Source organism: Leuciscus leuciscus, assembly GCF_965113295.1.
Source record: "Leuciscus leuciscus genome assembly, chromosome: 8".
NCBI classification, from domain to species: Eukaryota; Metazoa; Chordata; class Actinopteri; order Cypriniformes; family Leuciscidae; genus Leuciscus; species Leuciscus leuciscus.
Window position 1 is genome coordinate 25,113 of NC_138732.1, and position 22,970 is coordinate 48,082.

The 22,970-nt window shown below is 46.9% G+C and overlaps 1 protein-coding gene across 2 annotated transcripts; it reads right to left on the reverse strand.

Moving 5' to 3' along the window:
* Positions 1-392: 392 nt before the first annotated feature.
* gpc2 (glypican 2) lies at positions 393-22,692 on the reverse strand. Of its 2 annotated transcripts, XM_082177785.1 has the most exons (12): positions 22,338-22,692; positions 22,023-22,193; positions 21,379-21,537; positions 21,060-21,194; positions 16,416-16,591; positions 15,802-15,882; positions 15,305-15,470; positions 4,643-4,773; positions 2,829-2,975; positions 2,612-2,748; positions 2,319-2,491; positions 393-1,635 (listed from the first exon to the last, which is right to left on the reverse strand). In XM_082177785.1, the coding sequence occupies exons 2-12, from the start codon at positions 22,153-22,155 to the stop codon at positions 1,352-1,354; spliced, it is 1,722 nt and encodes a 573-aa protein (XP_082033911.1). In that variant the 5' UTR covers positions 22,156-22,193; positions 22,338-22,692; the 3' UTR covers positions 393-1,351. The 2 variants fall into 2 exon arrangements, with proteins under 2 accessions (XP_082033911.1, XP_082033910.1); XM_082177784.1 differs by lacking the exon at positions 22,338-22,692 and having other exon boundaries at positions 22,023-22,287.
* Positions 22,693-22,970: the final 278 nt, after the last annotated feature.

The window sequence follows — 22,970 nt, forward strand, 5'->3', positions numbered from 1 at the left end:
GGCACGTTTGTTTTTTGTCAGGACATTCGAAATCTATTAAACTCGTAAGAGTAAACTTAAGACAAAGACTGATTTCTTGGAAAGACCTATTACCAAACTTTGCCTGCTATTAGAACATGCAGAAAATTAGATCTGAATAAAGATTTTTAGGATGAGTATTCATTTTTCTTGTATAGACTTATTTGACTGCATTTACATTTATTTATTGTAATTGATGCTTAAACGCTCAATAAGGGGCCGGGTGTAGGAGCCATACTTACCACCTCATTTAATTTGTATAAATTTGTTCATTTAAATATCAGTTTGTTGTGTATTGTTAACTGTGTTTATTTCTCCAGTATAGGTGAGAGGGGAAAGTTGGATAAAGCATAGGCCACGCCTGACAGGAGGGGGCGCTGGTGAAAGCACACAGTCTCTAGACCGTACACATGGAGCGAGGAGTGCAACAAACCTGCAGGCGGCCTATAAGTTCTTTGTTTTGTTTTATGTTACAATGCATCATTATTTTTGATTGAATAAACTTCAGTTATTTGTTTGGAACATCAACAGGATCTATTGATGGTACTTTGCACACATCAGAATCATAGCATCAACATCTCCCACAGTGGACAAGAAACAAGGATTAAAAATAGGAAACTTGTTTTTATCACTACATTCCCTGTGTGTGTCCAGGCAGTGGGCCAGTGTGAAAATACAAACAAAAATATCTGAATCAGAGCTGTAACCCTGGCTGCGCTGCTGGACTAGAACAACATCACTCCAGGTCAAAATAATTAACGAATGAGCACTTCTGGAAGAAGTCAGAAACAGGTTTTCTTTAATCGTTCCTTTTAGCATAAATCTACAGCTAATCTTCCCAGGTTCAAAAACAACAGATTTACCTGTTCTTTATCTCTAACCCTTCTGTTCATCCGTCTGTAGTCCTTCACTGTTTCATTCATAAAACCTTGAGGTTTTTGCTGTAAAAAAATCACTTGTCACACATACAGATACAGTACACAAACACTGTACATAGGGCTAAATAAATAAATAAAATCAGTTTACAACAGTACATTCAATGTTATACAACCATGGTAATAGGCAGAAATAAATATCATCAACACATTAAACTAACATTCCTCATGATTACAGGAACGGTGTCGAACATCACATCAAATCGGTCCAAACATTTTTATTTCAAATTCAGCATTTTGAGATCAACTGACCACAGACTACTAACCAATCAGAAAGAACTACGGAATGCACAGCATTGCTTTGTAAAAATAGACAAATGTAAAAACAGTCCTCCTGCGGTTTGATCTGCTGATGCTGGTGTTTGTGCTCATGTGGGCCGCTGAGAGCCGGATCTTCATTAAAGGCAGAGTGAAAAACAGACAGTAAAGAGGAGAAGAACAGACAGGAGCGGAGGAGAGAGTCTTCCAGCATCAGATCGGCTTCGTCCATTCAGCCGATTCCTCTTATTGGTGGGCGTGTCCCGGGGGTGAAGCCTGTCAGCAGGGGGCGTGTCTCGGGGGCGGAGCCGGTCAGCCAGAGCGTTACGAGGCGGAGAGAAGGAGCCGTAACCGGGCCAGTCGTCACTGAACCGTTCACCCGCTTCACCAGCGCCTCCAGACCCGCTGCCGGCCTCCACATCACCTGCACACACACACACACACACACACAAATAATAAACACAAACACAGCGGGAACTCTGGTGTTTATATCACAGTCTACATTAGTTCCTACAGCACTTTTAACAATATAAATGCTCTAAGCAGCTTCACAGATGATAGAAAAATAAAGATGAATTTGTGTTACAACCCTCAGCAAAAGTAGTGAAGAAAAAGTGCATGAGAACATTTACCCTGTTTCCCTTAGAGTTGTTAAATCAAGCGCACGGTTGTCAGTAGGGCTGCACAATTAATCGCACTGAAACTGCACGCGATTTGGCACAGGCTGCGATTATTTTAGAAGGAGGAGCTCAACTGTCCTTATGAAGTGAGTTTGGAGTAAAAGCATGTTATTAAATGTTGTCTGTTGTTGGACAAGAGGTTCATAAATGCTTCTCATGTTTGGAAAGATGTTTGACGCGTATTGCTTTTTCAAATGCACGTTATAAGCGATTCAAACTCAGTGCTTTCAGAGTGAGCAGCGTTTACAGAGCCGATCATCAATGACAAGCTGCGCATAAAAAATAATCACAGACTTTGCGATTTCAAAATCACGATAAGCCATCTCGATTTAAGTGCGATTACATGGAAATTGCGATTAATCGTGCAGCCCTAGTTGTCAGTCGTGTTGTGTGGGTTACGACATAATAAAAGCACAGATACACTCACTGTCGATGAACTCTGCGTCTCGTCCGGCCTGAGCGAGTCTCAGTCTGTTCACAGCCACTCGCAGCTCCATGATCAACCGCCGCGTTTTGACGTCTGGCCGAGCAACATCCACCTCCAACTCTGGGTTATTAATCTGATTCACCAGACCGTCAGCGGTAACAGACGGCAGGTATCTGCAGAACACACACACACACACACACACACACACACACACACACACACACACACACACACACGTATAAACGTTACTCGCCACACACTCTTCAGCTGAGGTTCAGGATTCTCTCTCTCACCGGCCGCGCGTCTGTCCGTTCCAGCAGCGATCCTCATTGGTGACGTCCGCGGACATGTGTTCATCATTACAGATGGTGTGAGGCAGCGTTACCCAGAATCCCCTCATGGGCCGCAGACGCTCCTGCAGCTCCTCCACCTGCACACACACGATCAGGGATCAGGTCAAACACACAGTTCAGTGGCTCTGGTTCTGAAGATGTTCTCTCAGCGCCTCACCAGCCGGTCCAGGTTGGTTCCCGATGCGGTGGTGGGTTTCTCCACAGAGCTGTAGCTTCTGAAGGCCGGCTTGCCATTGTCTCTCGCTCTCGATGAGCGTTTGCTCCTGGCAGGAGTCGGCCGAGGAATCCCACAGCCCTGAAAGACCTGAAACAAACACAATCACATTAGATGAGCTCAATGCATTCATGTAACACACACAATCCAGCTGAAATAACCATTATTTCATTGGCCGATTATCTCTACAATAAATCAGATAAAAAGCTGGATTTCTTTTGTCATCATCATCCCAACAAAATGTAATCTGAAGGCTATGAAAACAAACATAGTCAATGTATCTGTCACATGTGTCAACGTTTGACTCTGGTTCAGCATGTTTTTTGACTTTGCGAGCCACTCCGCTAGCCTGACTACGTCAGACTTCGTACTTCCGCTCAATTTCAGTTCGCTTCTGTACTCAGTCTGAGATAGCGACCTATCTCTCAGTTTTCCTCCGGCCTGAAAACAGCTGGCCAATCAACGAACAGAGGGCGGGCTGAGAGCCGTGACGTAGACGCTGATTGTACCGTGGATGTGTAGATTTACTTCACATAATCTGCAAAAGTCGTTCACAGCCATGTTCACTCCGGTATTTCGCTCGATGGTTTTGTTTTCGCATCATACATGTGTTTACAGTGGAAGTTAGATGCGGCTGAGCCAGCGCATAACACACGTCATAACCAAAAGTTATGTGATTGGCTTACGGGTAACCAATGATTTTAAACTTCAGACAAGGGTTAGGGTTAGGGTTAAATCTCTTAAGTGAGAACGAGTTTAAAGCGTACAGGCTTACGTACATCGTCCACCCGCAGTGTCTCCATGGAAACAGCCGATTACCCACGTGGGTTTAATGATCGCTACGTCAGAATTTATTTAGCAATTTATTTATTTCTGATGAGATACTTCAAAATAAAAACAGGGTGATAGAAACATACCACTGACAGTGTTTTTCATGTTTAAAGCTGCAGTCGGCAAGTCTGGCAGATTGAGTCAATTTAGGCAAAATTTTGAATGTTTACAACTCTCATGTCCCTCCCCCACTACCAGCGAGCACCCTCCCATCAAGTTCGTGCTCATCAGTGCGTGTGCACCAGGTTTTCTGTGAACGCGTCTGTCTCTTCAGCATCGATTAACACCATGGACTCGGAGGTAGGCTGCCCTGGCTAATCTACCCATAGATAGCAATAACCGAGGAATTGGAAGCTTGTTTTCTCTCCGCCATCACATGTCGTACAAACTTCAGCCGTGTGCATGTGATATTGTAACGTGCGCGAGGGGGGAGTGGGATCTGTGGTGTGTGCACGACCTGTGATTGACAGTCAGATCTCACACCCCCCAGCGCTGATTGAACCCGATGATCCGGGAGCGGTGGATTTTTGCAAAACAAATAACACGCTCCAGGTGGAGTTAGAAGCTCGTTTTTTTTCTAAAACCACCTTATTTATGTTGTTCTGTCGGATTACATTTACATTTTACATTTATTCATTTAGCTGACGCTTTTATCCAAAGCGACTTACAATTGCTATATATGTCAGAGGTCGTACGCCTCTGGAGCAACTAGGGGTTAAGTGTCTTGCTCAGGGACACATTGGTGTCTCACAGTGGATTCGAACCCGGGTCTCTCACACCAAAGGCATGTGTCTTATCCATTGCGCCACCACCACCACGGATTACAGTGTCGATTTCAAAAAAAATTGCCGACGGCAGCTTTAATACTGCTGCTGACAGGACAAGTGTGTGATGTGTGTGTGACTGCTGGTTTCTGCATGTTGTACCTTTGCAGAGACGCTGAAGCTGTTCTCCTGCATGAACATGATGCCTTCAGAAACCGTCACTGCGATGGAGTCCGTGGCCAGCTCGAAGTGAAACGGCCCGCCAAGCTTCTGCACTAGCAGCATCAGAGCGTCTGCAGGTTAGCACACACACACACACACACACACACATCAGCGTTATCCTGAAACACACACACTTTGATGAGGTTTGAGCTTCCTTGTTTACCATATTTGATATGTGCTGATCGATGCCTAAATGAAATCTGTTCATCATTATAAAGCCATCATGTCTCTCCATCATTTGACCATATTTTTATATACATTTTTGAAGCTGGAAAAAAGTTGCACACTTTTATTGGATTGACAATTTGAGGTACTTATTTCATCACAAGAAGAATGTAATCTACGCTAATGTTAGTCTCTCTGTTTATTCCAAGGTTTACTCTAATCAGCTGGATCCGGGCCGTGTCTAGATCAGATGGAGGACCTGCACCTAGACACGACCACAACGCATGATGTAGTCAGCCGGATCCGGGCCGTGTCTAGATCAGATGGTGGACCTGCGCCTAGACACGACCACAACACATGATGTAGTCAGCCGGATCCGGGCCGTATCCAGATCAGATGGTGGACCTGTGCCTAGACACGACCACAACACATGATGTAGTCAGCCGGATCCGGGTACTATCCAGATCAGATGGAGGACCTGCGCCTAGACACGCCCACAACACATGATGTAGTCAGCCGGATCCGGGCCCTATCCAGATCAGATGGTGGACCTGTGCCTAGACACGACCACAACACATGATGTAGTCAGCCGGATCCGGGCCCTATCCAGATCAGATGGTGGACCTGTGCCTAGACACGACCACAACGCATGATGTAGTCAGCCGGATCCGGGCCGTGTCTAGATCAGATGGTGGACCTGCGCCTAGACACGACCACAACACATGATGTAGTCAGCCGGATCCGGGCCGTATCCAGATCAGATGGTGGACCTGTGCCTAGACACGACCACAACACATGATGTAGTCAGCCGGATCCGGGCCCTATCCAGATCAGATGGAGGACCTGCGCCTAGACACGCCCACAACACATGATGTAGTCAGCCGGATCCGGGCCCTATCCAGATCAGATGGTGGACCTGTGCCTAGACACGACCACAACACATGATGTAGTCAGCCGGATCCGGGCCCTATCCAGATCAGATGGTGGACCTGTGCCTAGACACGACCACAACGCATGATGTAGTCAGCCGGATCCGGGCCGTGTCTAGATCAGATGGTGGACCTGCGCCTAGACACGACCACAACACATGATGTAGTCAGCCGGATCCGGGCCGTATCCAGATCAGATGGTGGACCTGTGCCTAGACACGACCACAACACATGATGTAGTCAGCCGGATCCGGGCCCTATCCAGATCAGATGGAGGACCTGCGCCTAGACACGACCACAACACATGATGTAGTCAGCCGGATCCGGGCCGTATCCAGAACAGATGGTGGACCTGCGCCTAGACACGACCACAACACATGATGTAGTCAGCCGGATCCGGGCCCTATCCAGATCAGATGGAGGACCTGCGCCTAGACACGCCCACAACACATGATGTAGTCAGCCGGATCCGGGCCGTATCCAGAACAGATGGTGGACCTGCGCCTAGACACGACCACAACACATGATGTAGTCAGCCGGATCCAGGCCGTATCCAGATCAGATGGAGGACTTGCGCCTAGACACGCCCACAACACATGATGTAGTCAGCCGGATCCGGGCCGTATCCAGATCAGATGGTGGACCTGCACCTAGATACGCCCACAACACATGATGTAGTCAGCCGGATCCGGGCCGTATCCAGATCAGATGGTGGACCTGCGCCTAGACACGCCCACAACCCATGATGTAGTCAGCCGGATCCGGGCCGTATCCAGATCAGATGGTGGACCTGCGCCTAGACACGCCCACAACACATGATGTAGTCAGCCGGATCCGGGCCGTATCCAGATCAGATGGATGACCTGCGCCTAGACACGCCCACAACACATGATGTAGTCAGCCGGATCCGGGCCGTATCCAGATCAGATGGATGACCTGCGCCTAGACACGCCCACAACACATGATGTAGTCAGCCGGACCCGGCCGTATCCAGATCAGATGGTGGACCTGCACCTAGACACGCCCACAACCCATGATGTAGTCAGCCGGATCCGGAACGTATCCAGATCACATGGTGGACCTGCACCTAGACACGCCCACAACCCATGATGTAGTCAGCCGGATCCGGGCCGTATCCAGATCAGATGGAGGACCTGCGCCTAGACACGCCCACAGCACATCATTGAAGTGTCAGCAGAGATTGTGTCAACTAGACCAGTGGTTTTCGAGGGTCGCGAGACTTAAAAAATGGGTCGCCAGGATGATTTAAGGAAAATATAATTAAATTAAAAAACAAAATTTGTTTTCATAAAATCATAGTCTATAGGCCTATATAAAAGAAACACGCGAAATATGGCTATTTAAACAACTGAGTTTGGTCAGAGAATGTCTAATAGGAAGAGAATTGGCACTCTCTGCTTACTTCCGGTTTCTAGACTGGCTGCAGTAACACGTCTCTGTCCATGCGGGGGCGCTCGCAGGCGAGTGCAGAATGAATGGAGGTCTATGGCGCTATACCCATCAAAATCCACTTTTCTCAGGATATAATTTTTTGTCTAGTAATTTGAATGTTGTATTCGAAAGGAGATGCAAAGAAATTACACATTGCTGGGTGTTAGATTTTTTAGAGTCACTTATTTGCTTTAAAAAGTCTTTTAAAATGTCAATGACGTCATACACATCGTACGACCAGAGATACTGCTTTACGGCAATCCTTCAGTCGCTTTGGTGCTTTTGTGCTCTGCACTTTCTTTTCTCTCGAGGCATCGACAACACAGCTGACACAGGTAAATATACGTGCTAGAAGAGTTTTTGTTTTGTTTGTTTCTGGTCCCGCTTCGGATGCCACGATGCCATCAAGCGGTATCTCTGGTCGTAATCAGTCCTTCACTGACCAATCAGCATTCATTAGCAGAATGCTAGCGTGTTATGGGCAACAACGACCTATAACCCATGTTGAACTTGCAAAACCTACAATAAAATTTGAGATTTCTCAACGGCAATCGGGTGAAAGAGACACATTTAGCCGTCTAGCCCCATAGACTCCCATTCAGTCTGCACTCGCCCGTGATCACCTCCAGTGGAATTCTAATGGAACTGCAACCAAGATTGATACAATGGGGCTAATAGGAAGTGCCAAGGCTCTCCGTAGACGGGCTCTGGTTTGGTCCATTTCTGTGAGGCGCGGCACCTAACAAACAAGTTGACGGAAAGAAAACCGAGACGGCACGCGATGTTCCCGGACGCGGACGCGCGCGCATCGATATAGGCTCCGTCCTGCACCTCCGTGGTATCGCGGTTGCAGCACAGGCGATGAAACGTCAGAAACAACAACAGGTGACTAAGCTATCGTTATATGATCCCGCTCTTATTCATGCAAATGCTTTTAAACCATTCATGCGCGACAAGACAAAAGAGAACGCGCTGTCAGTAAATGTCCTCCTGACACACACACACACACACACACATACACACGACCCACAGATAGACGCGCGCCAGTATCAAGTTCTCTTTCGCGCTAGAACGTACTCGGTTACTAACGTAACCTCGGTTCTCTCTAGAGAGGAAACGAGTACTGCGTAAATCTTACGCTAGGGGAAAATCTCTTTTCCGCGAGATACTGAAGCCAAAAAATTATCCTTAATTTTGAAATAATGTAAAACGCGTTGCGGCAGCATGCAGACACAGGCGAGACGGCTTGTGCGCCTATTGGCTGCCCTGCGGCAACTGCAGCAGCCTATCGATAAGGCCCACTCGTGACGTCAGCTCCAATGGGGGCGCTTCGCGCCCAATACGTCACGTCCCGCCAGAATGGGCGTGGTCTAGGGCTATAAACATAGCTTCGAGAGGCTAGCTCACTGGTTTTTCATCGCCGAAGCGAACCAGAGCGTGTGCAGGCACGGCAAGATACGCAGTACTCGTTTCCTCTCTAGAGAGAACCGAGGTTACGTTAGTAACCGAGTACGTTCTCTTACGAGAGGTACTCTCGTACTGCGTAAATCTTACGCTAGGGGAAACAGTGTAAAACGCCGTGCATGCTAAGATCCAGCACCAAAGTCCCAAGGGCAAGTGCCCGGGCTCATATAGTACATGATCATAAGGGACTCACAGAGAGCCCAGGAAAGAGTGGCTAGAATAGCATCATTCCTGTAATAATATAACATCTTATAAGGAGCAGTTATACTGATGATGTGTCGTACAGTCAGGGCGACCCCCGGCCTGGACTGACGAATATAGTGGGTCTTACACACTGCCCATAGAGCTGCGCGATCCAACAGCGAGCATTTGCTCAAGCAGTTTCAGTATTCTGGCCCGAACACATCAGGGCAGACAGTACCGATTTTAGACCGAAAGCAGCTTAGCCTGCAAGGCGGGAACCTCTAGGTTATAAAACCTTATAAATGTAGACGGGGAGGCCCAGCCTGCCGCCATACAGATATCTTGCAAGGCAATCCCACTAGACCAAGCCCACGACGAGGCCACGCCTCTCGTGGAGTGTGCTCTGACTCCAAATGGGCACTGTAAGCCCTTAGAGGTATAAGCCAGCGCTATAGCATCAACTATCCAACTGGATAGGCTCTGTTTCAACACGGCAAGTCCCTTAGAACGTCCGTAGAGTGAAAACAAAGAGCTGCTCTGTCTGTCTGAAAACAGACGTGCGAGACACATAAGCTCTTAATGCTCTGACTGGGCAAAGGAAGCTTGCGTCTCCTTCCTCGTCAGAGACCGGTAAGGCTGACAGGGAATGACCTGCGCCCTAAACGGTGTGTTGAGGGATTTTGGAACATAACCGTGCTTAGGTTTGAGTATAACTCTTGAGTCATTAGGCCCAAACTCCATACACGTCGCGCTTACTGAGAGCGCGTGTAAGTCCCCTGTGCGCTTCACTGAAGCGAGAGCCAGAAGAAACACTGTCTTGAAAGACAGGTGTTTAAGATCAATCGTCTGTAAAGGCTCGAATGGGTCACCTTTCATGGCTTCCAGCACTGTAGAAAGGTTCCATACAGGGACTGAGGGAGGTCTGGGAGGATTCAGTCTCTTAGCTCCTCTAAGAAAGACGATGACTAAATCGTTCCTTCCTACTGACTGACCCAGCGTTGTTTTTGAGAACGCTGCTATGGCCGCCACATACACTTTGAGCGTGGAAGGGGTCCTGCCCTTGTCCAACAGCTCTTGTAGGAAGGAGAGAACCTCCGTGCAGGTCTACTTCCGCTCTGCCGAATTTCTTCCACAGCAGCTGGACTGTCTGTGGGTGTAGAGGCCATTCGCCTGTCGGAACATTGTTTCTGGACAGTCTGTCCGGTCCTACGTTCAGGAGCCCTGGCACATGCGCTGCTCTCGGCGAGAGCAGGTTGCGCTGAGCCCACACCAGGAGGCGTTCTGTCAGCCTGTGCAGGTTTCGGGACCTGAGGCCGCCCTGGCGATTTATGTAGGACACCACTGACATGTTGTCCGAGCGGACCAGGACGTGGTGTCCTCGTATTTAGGGACAAAAACGCGTCAGTGCGTTGTCTACTGCCAACATTTCGAGGCAGTTTATGTGTAGAAGCTTCTCCCGTTCTGACCATTGGCCGAAGAACGGTCTGCCCTTGAGCAGTGCTCCCCATCCCAAGGTGGAGGCGTCCGTAGACACTACCTTCACACTCGAGGAAGTCCCCAGGCTAACACCTGATTGGTACAAGTCGTTTGCTTTCCCAGGTTTCAGAGCTGCGATGCATTTCTGATTGACCTTGAGACGAAGCAGACCGGAAGCCCACGCTCGGCGCGGTACTCGCGCTTTCAGCCAGAACTGTAGCGGGCGCATGCGAAGCAAGCCCAGCTGAAGTACTGATGATGCTGAGGCCATGAGACCTAGCATCCTCTGAAATTTCTTGAGCGGGACAGATGCGCCGCAGCGGAAAGAGCTCGCTGCGCGCTGAATGTCTAGTACGCGCTCTGGTGACAGTCGCGCTATCATAGACAGCGAGTCCAGTTCTGTGCCCAGAAAAGATATTATCTGTCTGGGAGACAGAGAACTCTTCGCCCAATTGACCCAGATTCTCGAGGTGATCGAGCAAAATGGTCCTGTGCTCTATGAGCACCGAGTGAGATTGAGCTAGAATCAGCCAATCGTCCAAGTAGTTCAATACTCGCATGCCCTGTAGTCTGAGGGGTGCGAGCGGCTAGAGACACGCCGAACGGTAGGACTGAGCACTGATATGCCTGGCCCTCGAAGGCGAATCTCAAACGTCGCCTGTGACGTGACGCTATTTGTATTTGAAAATATGCGTCTTTCAGATCTATTGACACAAACCAATCTCCTCGGCGAATGTGCGTGAGGGTTTTTCTGGTCGTGAGCATTCTGAACTGTTGCTTCGCAAGCACTCTGTTCAGTTGCCTTAGATCTAGTATGGGTCTGAGACCCCCGTCTTTTTTCAGTACCAGGAAGTATCTGCTGTATAGCCCTCCTTCACTCTGAGCTTGAGATAAAGGCTCTATGGCCCCTTTGCTCAACAGTTTCAAAATTTCGGCTCGAAGTAGGTGGTGCTACTTCTGTTTTTACCGTAGCTTCGACGCGCGTCACATAGCGGCGAGGGCGTCGGCGAAACTGTAGCGAATAGCCTCTTTCTATAATGTCTAGCACCCACTTCAAAACCCCCGGGTAGCCTTGCCCATGCATCTGCACGAATGGCTAGGGGCTGAATGCGGAGCGCGCTCTGGTCGCTCAGCGACAGAGGGGCTTCGGTGTGCTGTAACATCAGCGTCGCGCTTCGAGGCAGGGGGCGCGCTGATAACAGCGGGCAGATTGCCCGCGCTCGACTCCTTTGCGGTGGTCAACCGAGAGGGGAGGGCTGGGCGAGTCCCGTAGGACCTGTCATGTCTATGTGTGAATGTGGGCGCGGGATAGCGGGCACATTTACAACACTGAGAGCATTGTCCGCCTGAGCAGAGCGAATGCACGTTGGTTTTGTTTTTACAGAAACCTTGAGATATGCGGAACGTAGTGTTTGTGGGCACTGGGCAGTGGGCACATTTACCACGTTTAATGCGCAATCGACCTGGGTCGATTTCATGTGCGCGAGCCCTGTGTGACGGGCTGTGTTTGTGTGTAGGAATTTCGTCTACATTCGTAACACCATCGGCCGTGGCCGGGACACCAGAAAATACACTCTTATGGGATTTATCTGGGTAGCCGTAAAAGCGGCGTTTGTGTGCAGGCAAGCGGGCTGTTTCGCCGACTTGTTTACTGCAGAATACACTGGAACAGTCGCATTTACTGGAACTGAACGAGCGAGAAGTTGCCATAGAAACAGAGAGCGTCAACATGCTGGCGTTTGTTTGCAGGCGTGCGTGTATTACAGCAGGCTTGTTCACTGCAATATTGACATTTCCAGTCGTCTGAACTTCAGAGGCGGAAACCATAGAAACAGAGTTTGGGTGCAGGCGAACGGGTTGTACCACGCGCTCGTTGGCTGCAAAATACACATTTGCAGTCGCCTTTTCAGGGAACTGCCAGAGCGAGAATTGACGGCAAAAAGTGTGTTTTGCCGGTAGACCCGGGATTCGATCGCAGGTCTCTCGCGTGAAAATCTGACGATCTACCGCTGGACCCCAGAGGAAGACACATAGACATTCAGTAGCGCGAGTATTATCAAAGAGCGTCAACATGCTGGCGTTTGTTTGCAGGCGTGCGTGCAAAACAACAGGCTCGCTCACTGCAATATTGACATTTCCAGTCACCTGAACTTAAGAGGGGAATGAGAAATGTGTCAGGAGTGGAGGTCGGCCCGGCCGCAGCGGGGCTAAAAACACCCTTTTCTCCTTTCGCCAGTGACGCACGGGAACCATAGAAACGGTGTTTGGGTGCAGGCGAGCGGGTTGTACAGCGCGCTCGTTGGCTGCAAAATGCACATCTGCAGTCGCCTTCAGGGAACTGACAGAGCGAAGCATTGGCGGCATAATATATCTGCCGTTAGACCGGGATTCGAACCCCGGTCTCTCGTGCGAAAAACCTAAGATTCCGCCACTGAGCCACAGGGGGGGAACACAAAGGTGTATAGATGCATGAGCATATAAAAGAGCGTCAACATGTTTTCTTCGGCGTTTGCTTGCAAGCGTGCGTGTTACAACAGGCTCGTTTGCTGCAATATTGATATTTCCAGTCGCCTAATCAGGGAACTGAGTTGTCTTTTCGCCGGTGAGTGACGCGTGAATGGGGCGCAAGGGCAGGGTAGCTTTCTTGTAACGTAAAGAAAAACTAACCCCGATCGTCCGCTTCCAGCCTCCCTTGTGAACGGCGCAGTTTGCGCGGCTCGAACAGAGGGAGAGAGAAAGCTAGCCCCGTGACCGTCCGCTCCTGACATCCCCTGTGAACGGCGCGGTTTGCGCGGCTCGAACAGAGGGAGAGCAGGTATCATCCCCCAAGCAGGCAAGGCAAGCGGGCGCACCGGCGAGCTTTGCGGGTTGGGGGGGGCGGAGGAGCAGTCTCGGAGAAGGATGCCAGGTGAGTCCTCAGAGTCACCATAGGCAGTAACTGGCTCGCAGTGAGGGCGGTCGCCGTCAGCGAGCGCGAGCGCGAGCGCGAGAGCTGCGTGATCCTCAGGAAAGGGGCGTCTTGAAAAAGACGCCCGGCTCTTTTAGTGCAATGAGAGTGTGTGTCGCGGCGGCGAGCACACACACATACACAAAACACAGTAGCAGAGAAAGGATATAACGCCGGATAGCGCAGCAGGAAGGCGACTGAAGGCGGCGCGGCCAGCGGCTTCAGAGTGTCGACTCGTCCCGCTGAAAGGCTTTTTCAGACGGCGCGGCTTCTCTCCGGATCCAGCGATGCGAGAGCTTCGCTGAAGAGATGAAAAATCAGTGAGCTAGCCTCTCGAAGCTATGTTTATAGCCCTAGACCACGCCCATTCTGGCGGGACGTGACGTATTGGGCGCGAAGCGCCCCCATTGGAGCTGACGTCACGAGTGGGCCTTATCGATAGGCTGCTGCAGTTGCCGCAGGGCAGCCAATAGGCGCACAAGCCGTCTCGCCTGTGTCTGCATGCTGCCGCAACGCGTTTTACATTATTTCAAAATTAAGGATAATTTTTTGGCTTCAGTATCTCGCGGAAAAGAGATTTTCCCCTAGCGTAAGATTTACGCAGTACGAGAGTACCTCTCGTAAGAGAACGAACAACACACATGCATGACAAAATTTCGGTTTGTCGAGTAGGCCTATCCTCACAAGAACAGTCTTAAATGAGTTAAATAAAATCTTAAATGAAAGTAAAGAGTAGTGAGAGAATGGGATGCGTGAGATCGTCAGCTGTGGCTGGTCCTAAAGTGGCAGCAGCTAATTCTCGGAGAAAATTATTAACAGCTCTTGACTAAAGAATGCGTGTAGCTTTAATACGGATTTCTCTATATTTAGTTTATAATTTATGCAGTGCGGAATGTTTTGATAACCTTATCCAATTTCTGTATATTTCATATCTGTTAGACAGGAAAGGCACAGGTAAATATGACATTTATAATGGGTTTATGTAAGGTTTGTTTTAAGTTCACTTAAATTAAAAGTTTTTATATTTTTTGAAGCCTAATAAATATTTAAAATTTGGGGGGATAATCATTTTCATTTTTTCTTAGAAGCCTACAATAAATAATAGTTTAGCATCCAAATAAATCGCGAATATGGAAAAAAAAATGTCTTCGAATGAGAGAGTTAGGTGAGCCCAACGAAATTATTTCGTTTTGGCTTGTTTATAGATATTTTTTTCATTCTTGTTCTGTTCTGAATATCATTAAATTTAAAGGATTTGTTGTGGAATATTTTTAGTGAATTTTTTAAGCATACATCAAACGATAGTAGGCTATATTAATTGGTTAAAATTCTTACAATGGTTAATGGTTAACCGGTTAATTAGCATCCCTGTAGCTTTAGCTAGATCAAAAGAGTGCAGAATCAACTTTGCGTTGCGATCGCGTCACGGATAAGCCACTGCACGTGCATCATCAAAAGCGGTTGCTAAGAAAAGGCTTAAGAATAGGCCTATATGCCTATGCGTCGCGTAAAAAAAAAAAAAAAAAAAAGGGTCGCTCTTGAAAAAGTTTGAAAACCACTGAACTAGACTCTCCCCGGTAAGGCTTCATTGACACAACAGCCATCGGCAACTGATCCTCAACAAACTCTTCAAAGAGTGGATATATATATATATATATATATAGGCCTATATATATATATATATATATGAACTAAATTAATAACTTTTTAACAACAAAAATGAAACATCACTGAACTTACTTAAGCTGGACTATGACGCCATTTTCTTCTGGAAACAAACTTTGTTGCATTATTTTCCTGTTATCTCTGTAAAGCTGCCTTGAAACAATCTGTATTGTAAAAAGTGCTATATAAATAAAGGTGATTTGACAAAGATGATAGAATAGTACTAATATCTTCATTGTTGTTCTGGAGATGAAAGAAAGTTTGGAACGAGACAAAAGTAAATGATGACAGAATGACAGACGAGATGGTTTTCTTTCTCACCAATGAAATTGTTCCATTCCGAGTCTAAGTCGGCCTGATTGGCCAGGCAGCCCTTCATGACGTTCAGGCACAGCGAATGACAGGGCTTGAGTGACGGAGATCCACGACACAGCGGACAAAACCACTGCCGCATCAGTGCCCGAACACACTCCGATCCGACAGTCAACTACACACACACAGGATCAAGAACATGATGATCTGTTAGGTTTCATGGGATAACCCTGTTTATTTACAGAATAGAACTGTCAGTTTCAGATTGTTAGAAGGTTTTTAATGTCATTTCTAGACACAAGAATCTCATGAGATTATTACAATATTAGCAAAAAGAAAGATGTTTGCTCCTGGCACCGCTTCTGATCATATGCACATGTTCAACACAATGTCACGCCACACACCCAGTTTTCTGATCATGTTGTGTTGTTTTGGCATAGTTTTTTGCGGTTGTGAGATCAGTTATGTTCATTATTAATGCCCAGCACTGAGAAACCTTCTCTCACCTCTGTCACCTTGTTCACGATGTCTCTGCCGGCAGCTAAACCCTGAACTAGCGCCCGCGCTGCAGTGAGCGCTCGAGACACCTGCCAATCACAACAAACTCAGGTGAGGTATTATCATAGTAATGATGATGTGAAGTTACGCTGATAGTGATGTGGTCACCAAATATAATAACTATAAACAGAGTTTCAAAAATCGCTCTAACTCTAAAAGAACAGCAAGTCACACCACAACTATAACGATTACGACACAGAGGAACGAGATCGCTGGAATTACATTCAGTTGATGAACGATAAAAACATTGACAGCCAATAATAATCCATCTTGCTTTTAAAGAGCTTGAGCATTTAAAGAGACAGATGACAAAACTCAGCGCACTTATAATAAACAGAGCGATATCGTTCTTAGTGTGAACGTACTTTTGATTAAATTTGAGATCAGAGAGTTCTTTTAACTTTTGTCTCTCACAGTATTGCATGTTTTGAAATTAGAGGAACAACAACATGTGATCTTGTGAAAATGTGTGTCATCATAAGCAGATCTGAGAAATCTTTATCATCTTTCTACACATTTTGTTCTCCGTCGTGATATGAAAAGCACGTGTGCGAGAGGATACCTGTGTGTGCAGTTTCTGTGGCAGGTCTCCGAATGGCTGTAGTTGTTCGGCGTGTTTGCTGACACACTCCAGATACTCCTCGCTGAACTCATACTGAGGGTTAACAAGAGAAAACATGCGCTCCACTAACCCTGCCCAGAAATCAGCCAGAACCTCAGACAGACTCACGGTGCTGCCTACAGACAGACAGGTCAGAGAGACAGATCAATCAGACAGATCAATCAGACAGATCAGAGAGACAGACAGATCAATCAGACAGATCAGAGAGACAGGTCAATCAGACAGATCAGAGAGACAGATCAATCATACAGAGAAATCAGAGAGACAGGTCAATCAGACAGATCAGAGAGACAGATCAATCAGACAGAGAAATCAGAGAGACAGGTCAATCAGACAGATCAGAGAGACAGATCAATCAGACAGAGAAATCAGAGAGACAGGTCAATCAGACAGACAGATCAGAGAGACAGACAGGTCAATCAATCAGACAGATCAGAGAGACAGGTCAATCAGACAGATCAGAGAGACAGATCAATCAGAGAGACAGATCAATCAGACAGATCAGAGAGACAGGTCAATCAGACAGATCAGAGAGACAGATCAATCAGAGAGACAGATCAAAGAGACAGGTCAATCAGACAGATCAGAGAGACAGATCAATCAGACAGAGAGATCAGAGAGACAGGTCAATCAGACAGACAGATCAGAGAGACAGACAGATCAATCAGACAGATCAGAGAGACAGGTCAATCAGACAGATCAGAGAGACAGGTCAATCAGACAGATCAGAGAGACAGATCAATCAGACAGACAGATCAGAGAGACAGGTCAATCAGAGAGACAGATCAGAGAGACAGGTCAATCAGACAGACAGATCAGAGAGACAGACAGGTCAATCAAACAGACAGATCAGAGAGACAGACAGATCAATCAGAGAGACAGGTCAATCAGACAGACAGATCAGAGAGACAGGTCAATCAGAGAGACAGATCAATCAGACAGATCAGAGAGACAGGTCAATCAGACAGACAGATCAGACAGACAGACAGACAGGTCAATCAGACAGACAGATCAGAGAGACAGACAGGTCAATCAAACAGACAGATCAGAGAGACAGACAGGTCAATCAGACAGACAGACAGACAGACAGACAGACAGACACACACACACACACACACACACACACACACTGTTCCCTGAATTAGGAAATACAAAAAACTTCCAAACCCATCTAAGGGTAAACATTTAATCGATGTTCAACAAATAAAAAACAGCTATAATACAGATGAGCAAATGATAAAGCTCGGGTTGCTGAATATTAGATCCCTTACTTCAAAAGCACTCATTGTTAATGATATGATTACAGACTATAATCTAGATGAGCTGTTTCACAGAAACCTGGCAAAAACCAGACAATTGCATTGCTTTAAATGAGTCCACCCCGCAAGATTACTGTTATAAACATGAACCTCGTCTGAAAGGCAAAGGAGGAGGAGTTGCTGTAATTAATAGTAATATCTTCAGAATTACTGAGAAGTCTTGTTTCAAATATAATTCTTTTGAAGTGTTGGTGCTTAATGTAACACTATTTAGTGTAAATGATAAATCACGTTTGAGATTTGTGCTGGCTACTGTATACAGGCCACCAGGGCACCATACAGACTTTTTCAAAGAATTTGCTGACTTTCTATCAGAGTTAGTACTGGCTGCAGATAAAGTCATAATTGTTGGTGATTTTAATATACATGTGGATAACGAAAAAGATGCATTGGGATTGGCATTTAAAGACATTCTTAACTCTACTGGAGTTAGACAACACGTGTCAGGACCTACTCATTGTCATAATCATACTCTAGATCTAATATTATCACACGGAATCAATGTTGATGCCGTTGAAATTCTGCAGCAGAGCGATGACATCTCAGACCATTATATAGTCTCGTGTAAACTTAGCCAAGGCTGCAAAGCCGACTCCGTGTTACAAATATGTTAGAGCTATCATAAGGTGGTCTCTGTTAAGTCTTCGTCGTCGGTTAGGAACCTGGGTGAGCTCTTTGATATCAATCTTTCATTTGAAAGTCACGTGTCTAGTATCTGTAAAACCGCATTTTTCCATCTTAAAATTATATCTAAATTACGTCATATGCTCTCATTGACAAATGCAGAACAATTAGTTAATGCGTTCATGACCTCAAGGCTAGATTATTGTAATGCTCTACTGGGTGGTTGCCCTGCACGCTTAATAAACAAACTACAGCTAGTTCAAAACGCAGCAGCTCGAGTTCTTACCAGAACCATGAAGTATGACCATATTAGCCCGGTTCTGTCAACACTGCACTGGCTCCCTATTAAACATTGTATACATTTTAAAATATTGCTGATTACTTACAAAGCACTAAATGGTTTAGCTCCGCAGTACTTGAGCGAGCTCTTAAGCATTATAGTCCTTCACGTCTATTGCGATCTCAAAACTCTGGCCAGTTGATAATACCTAGAATATCAAAATAAACTGCTGGCGGTAGATCCTTCTCCTATTTAGCACCTAAACTCTGGAACAGTCTTCCTAACATTGTCCGGGAAGCAGACACACTCAGTCAGTTTAAATCTAGACTAAATACACATCTCTTTAACCTAGCATACACATAGAAAATTATACATTCCTATTAATCAAATCAGTTGATTTTTAGGCTGCATAAAAGGACTGTGTCCAGATCAGATGGAGGACCTGCGCCTAGACACGACCACAACGCATGATGTAGTCAGCCAGATCCGGGCCGTATCCAGATCAGATGGTGGACCTGCACCTAGACACGACCACAACGCATGATGTAGTCAGCCAGATCCGAGCCGTATCCAGATCAGATGGTGGACCTGCACCTAGACACGACCACAACGCATGATGTAGTCAGCCGGATCCGGGCCGAATCCAGATCAGATGGTGGACCTGCACCTAGACACGCCCACAACCCATGATGTAGTCAGCCGGATCCGGGCCGAATCCAGATCAGATGGTGGACCTGCTCCTAGATACGCCCACAACCCATGATGTAGTCAGCCGGATCCGGGCCGGATCCAGATCAGATGGTGGACCTGCTCCTAGACACGCCCACAACCCATGATGTAGTCAGCCGGATCCGGGCCGAATCCAGATCAGATGGTGGACCTGCTCCTAGATACGCCCACAACCCATGATGTAGTCAGCCGGATCCGGGCCGGATCCAGATCAGATGGTGGACCTGCTCCTAGACACGCCCACAACCCATGATGTAGTCAGCCGGATCCGGGCCGGATCCAGATCAGATGGTGGACCTGCTCCTAGACACGCCCACAACACATGATGTAGTCAGCCGGATCCGGGCCGAATCCAGATCAGATGGTGGACCTGCTCCTAGATACGCCCACAACCCATGATGTAGTCAGCCGGATCCGGGCCGGATCCAGATCAGATGGTGGACCTGCTCCTAGACACGCCCACAACCCATGATGTAGTCAGCCGGATCCGGGCCGAATCCAGATCAGATGGTGGACCTGCTCCTAGATACGCCCACAACCCATGATGTAGTCAGCCGGATCCGGGCCGGATCCAGATCAGATGGTGGACCTGCTCCTAGACACGCCCACAACCCATGATGTAGTCAGCCGGATCCAGGCCGTATCCAGATCAGATGGTGGACCTGCTCCTAGACACGCCCACAACCCATGATGTAGTCAGCCGGATCCGGGCCGTATCCAGATCAGATGGAGGACCTGCGCCTAGACACGACCACAACGCATGATGTAGTCAGCCGGATCCGGGCCGTATCCAGATCAGATGGAGGACCGCGCCTAGACACGACCACAACGCATGATGTAGTCAGCCGGATCTCGGCCGTATCCAGATCAGATGGAGGACCTGCGCCTAGACACGACCACAACACATGATGTAGTCAGCCGGATCCGGGCCGTATCCAGATCAGATGGAGGACCTGCGCCTAGACATGCCCACAACGCATCCTTGAAGTGTCAGCAGAGATTGTAGAGACTAGCCTCATCGACACTGATCCTCAACAAACTCGTCTCCATACCGGCGTGACTCTGATCTTCAACCAGTAGGAACTGGATAATATTCTGAATGTTCTGATCCAATCTGACCTCTGACCTGTAATGCTGCCTGAATCATAATCATACACTGTTGGTTTGTTGGCCAGAGGAGAACTGAGACTGAGTCTGGGTTCTCCCAAGGTTTTTTCCTCCATTCTGTCACTGATGGAGTTTTGGTTCCTGTCACTGTCGCCTTTTTCCACCTTTGTTGCCATTGGCTTGGCTTGGCTTGTTTAGTTGGGACATTAAATGTAACATTTAATTTAATATTCAACAATATTATTGATCTCCTGCATTGACACTATTATACAAGAACTGAACTGAACTGGACGATGACATCACGGTTTACTCCAGAGCGGCTATATATACTTTGTTGCATTATATTCCTGTTATCTTTGTAAGATAGACAGACAGACACACACACACACACAGACAGACACACACACACACACAGACAGACACACACACACACACACACACACACACACACACACTCACAGACAGACAGACACACACACACACACACACACACACACAGACACACACACACACACACACACTGACCCGTGTAGAAGCGCCTCAGGTCAGTGAACAGCTGCTGGAACATGTGAGCGTTCTGTGTGTACAGGTGACCGTACGTCTGCGTGAACATCTCGTTCATCGATCTCTCCGCCACATCCAGCAGCTCACGGAAAAACTCTGACATCACAGGAGAAAAGCCTTCATTACACACAACCTGACACCACAACACACACAACCTGTTTCTGATACCACAACACACACAACCTGTTTCTGACACCACAACACACACAACCTCTGTTCTCTGATACTAAAACACTATATCACACATTAATAAAGCAGCTGGTAATGTAGGCGTCCTCACCATCAAGCCTGCGGTGTCTCTGAGTGAAGGTGGTGAGCAGGAAGTGGCTGGTGTCTCGGACCGCGGACAGGAAGTTAGCCTGGCTCTGCCGCGCGAGCGTGTCCTCCATCTCACTGGAGCAGCAGGTGTAGTCGCGAGCACACACACGCAGGTGTTCACCTGACAGCGAGAGCACAGCTTAAACACTCACACACACACACACACACACACTTCTGGAATAAAGCAGCAAAGAAATCTGGCTGCATATAATCAGACCGACAAACAATCAATAATCAATCAAAATATATGCAGTATGTATAATATATTAGGCACAATAGGCTACATCTATATGCCCATATACTATCTAATATTATATATCAAAGCAGCTAAAACAAAACAAAATTTCCACTGTGTTACATTTTACACTATAACATTATAAGTTAATCTGTTTAGTTAAATCATTTTGTTTACTTCACATTATTAATTTTTTATATTGACTATTTGTGGACTGGAAAATGAAAATGCTCGTAAATCTGCCATACAGATGACAGACAGATCAGCTACAGCAACACATTACTCTCGAACAGCATAACCACTATGAGCAGGTGCAAGTGTTTTCTTTCTCTCTCTCTGTGTGTGTGTGTGTGTGTGTGTGTGTGTCTCACCGCTGATGCGCGCGTGCGGCGCGGTGTCCAGGCTGTGCTTCTCTCCGTAAACCCGGCGTGACTCTCCGCAGCTCCTCGCGCCGCCCGCGACGCCCCATAGCGCGATCACACACATCAGCGTCATCTTTATCATCTTTACAAACACGGAGTCGGTGCTGCGAGACACTTTATCTGTGATTAAATATGAGGAAAAGTGAATCTGCTGCGTCTCAGCTGAGCGCGTCTCTCTTTGTCCCGGGATGATCTCTCTCTCTCTCTCTCTCTCTCTCTCACACACACACACACACACACACACACACACACACACACACCTACCTCCTCCCTAAAGAGCGTGTGTCTGAACAATAGAAACGCTCTTTGTCGGATTTTTCACAGTACGAGCCGTTTTATTCAGACGGATCAGGCGTGTAAAGGAGTTTAAAGGATAAAAAAAAAAAATCTGAAAATAATGATTCGTATTGATAATGAAATGATTCACGTTCATTTATGTGCGCTTTCATTTATGAACTCAATTGGACGAGTTTAATGGATGCGACGTCAAACACGATTTAATGAGTAGATGTAGCCTATAATGTTTTTATATGATTAATGACTCTTTCACTAAATAAAATTAAAGCAACTGTACAGCGTAGAAAAGACTGAAATACACAATTCTGAACCCCATACTTTAGCTCATAGCGATCTGCAATGTTAGTCTAAAAGTTTTATCCATTTTATTATTATTATTATTGTTATTGTTATAATTATTATTATCAACATACATAATACATCACTAAAACAATATAGTCTCAGAACGTGTTTCTATCCTAAACAGAGAGATGAGGAGAGATCAGGATAAATCACGTGACTCGCTGCTGCCAGTATTGATCGCTGCCAGCTGCTGTCATTATAGTCAATAATTCAATACGCACTAAATCCAACACAAAAAAGCTAAGAAACATTTAGAGA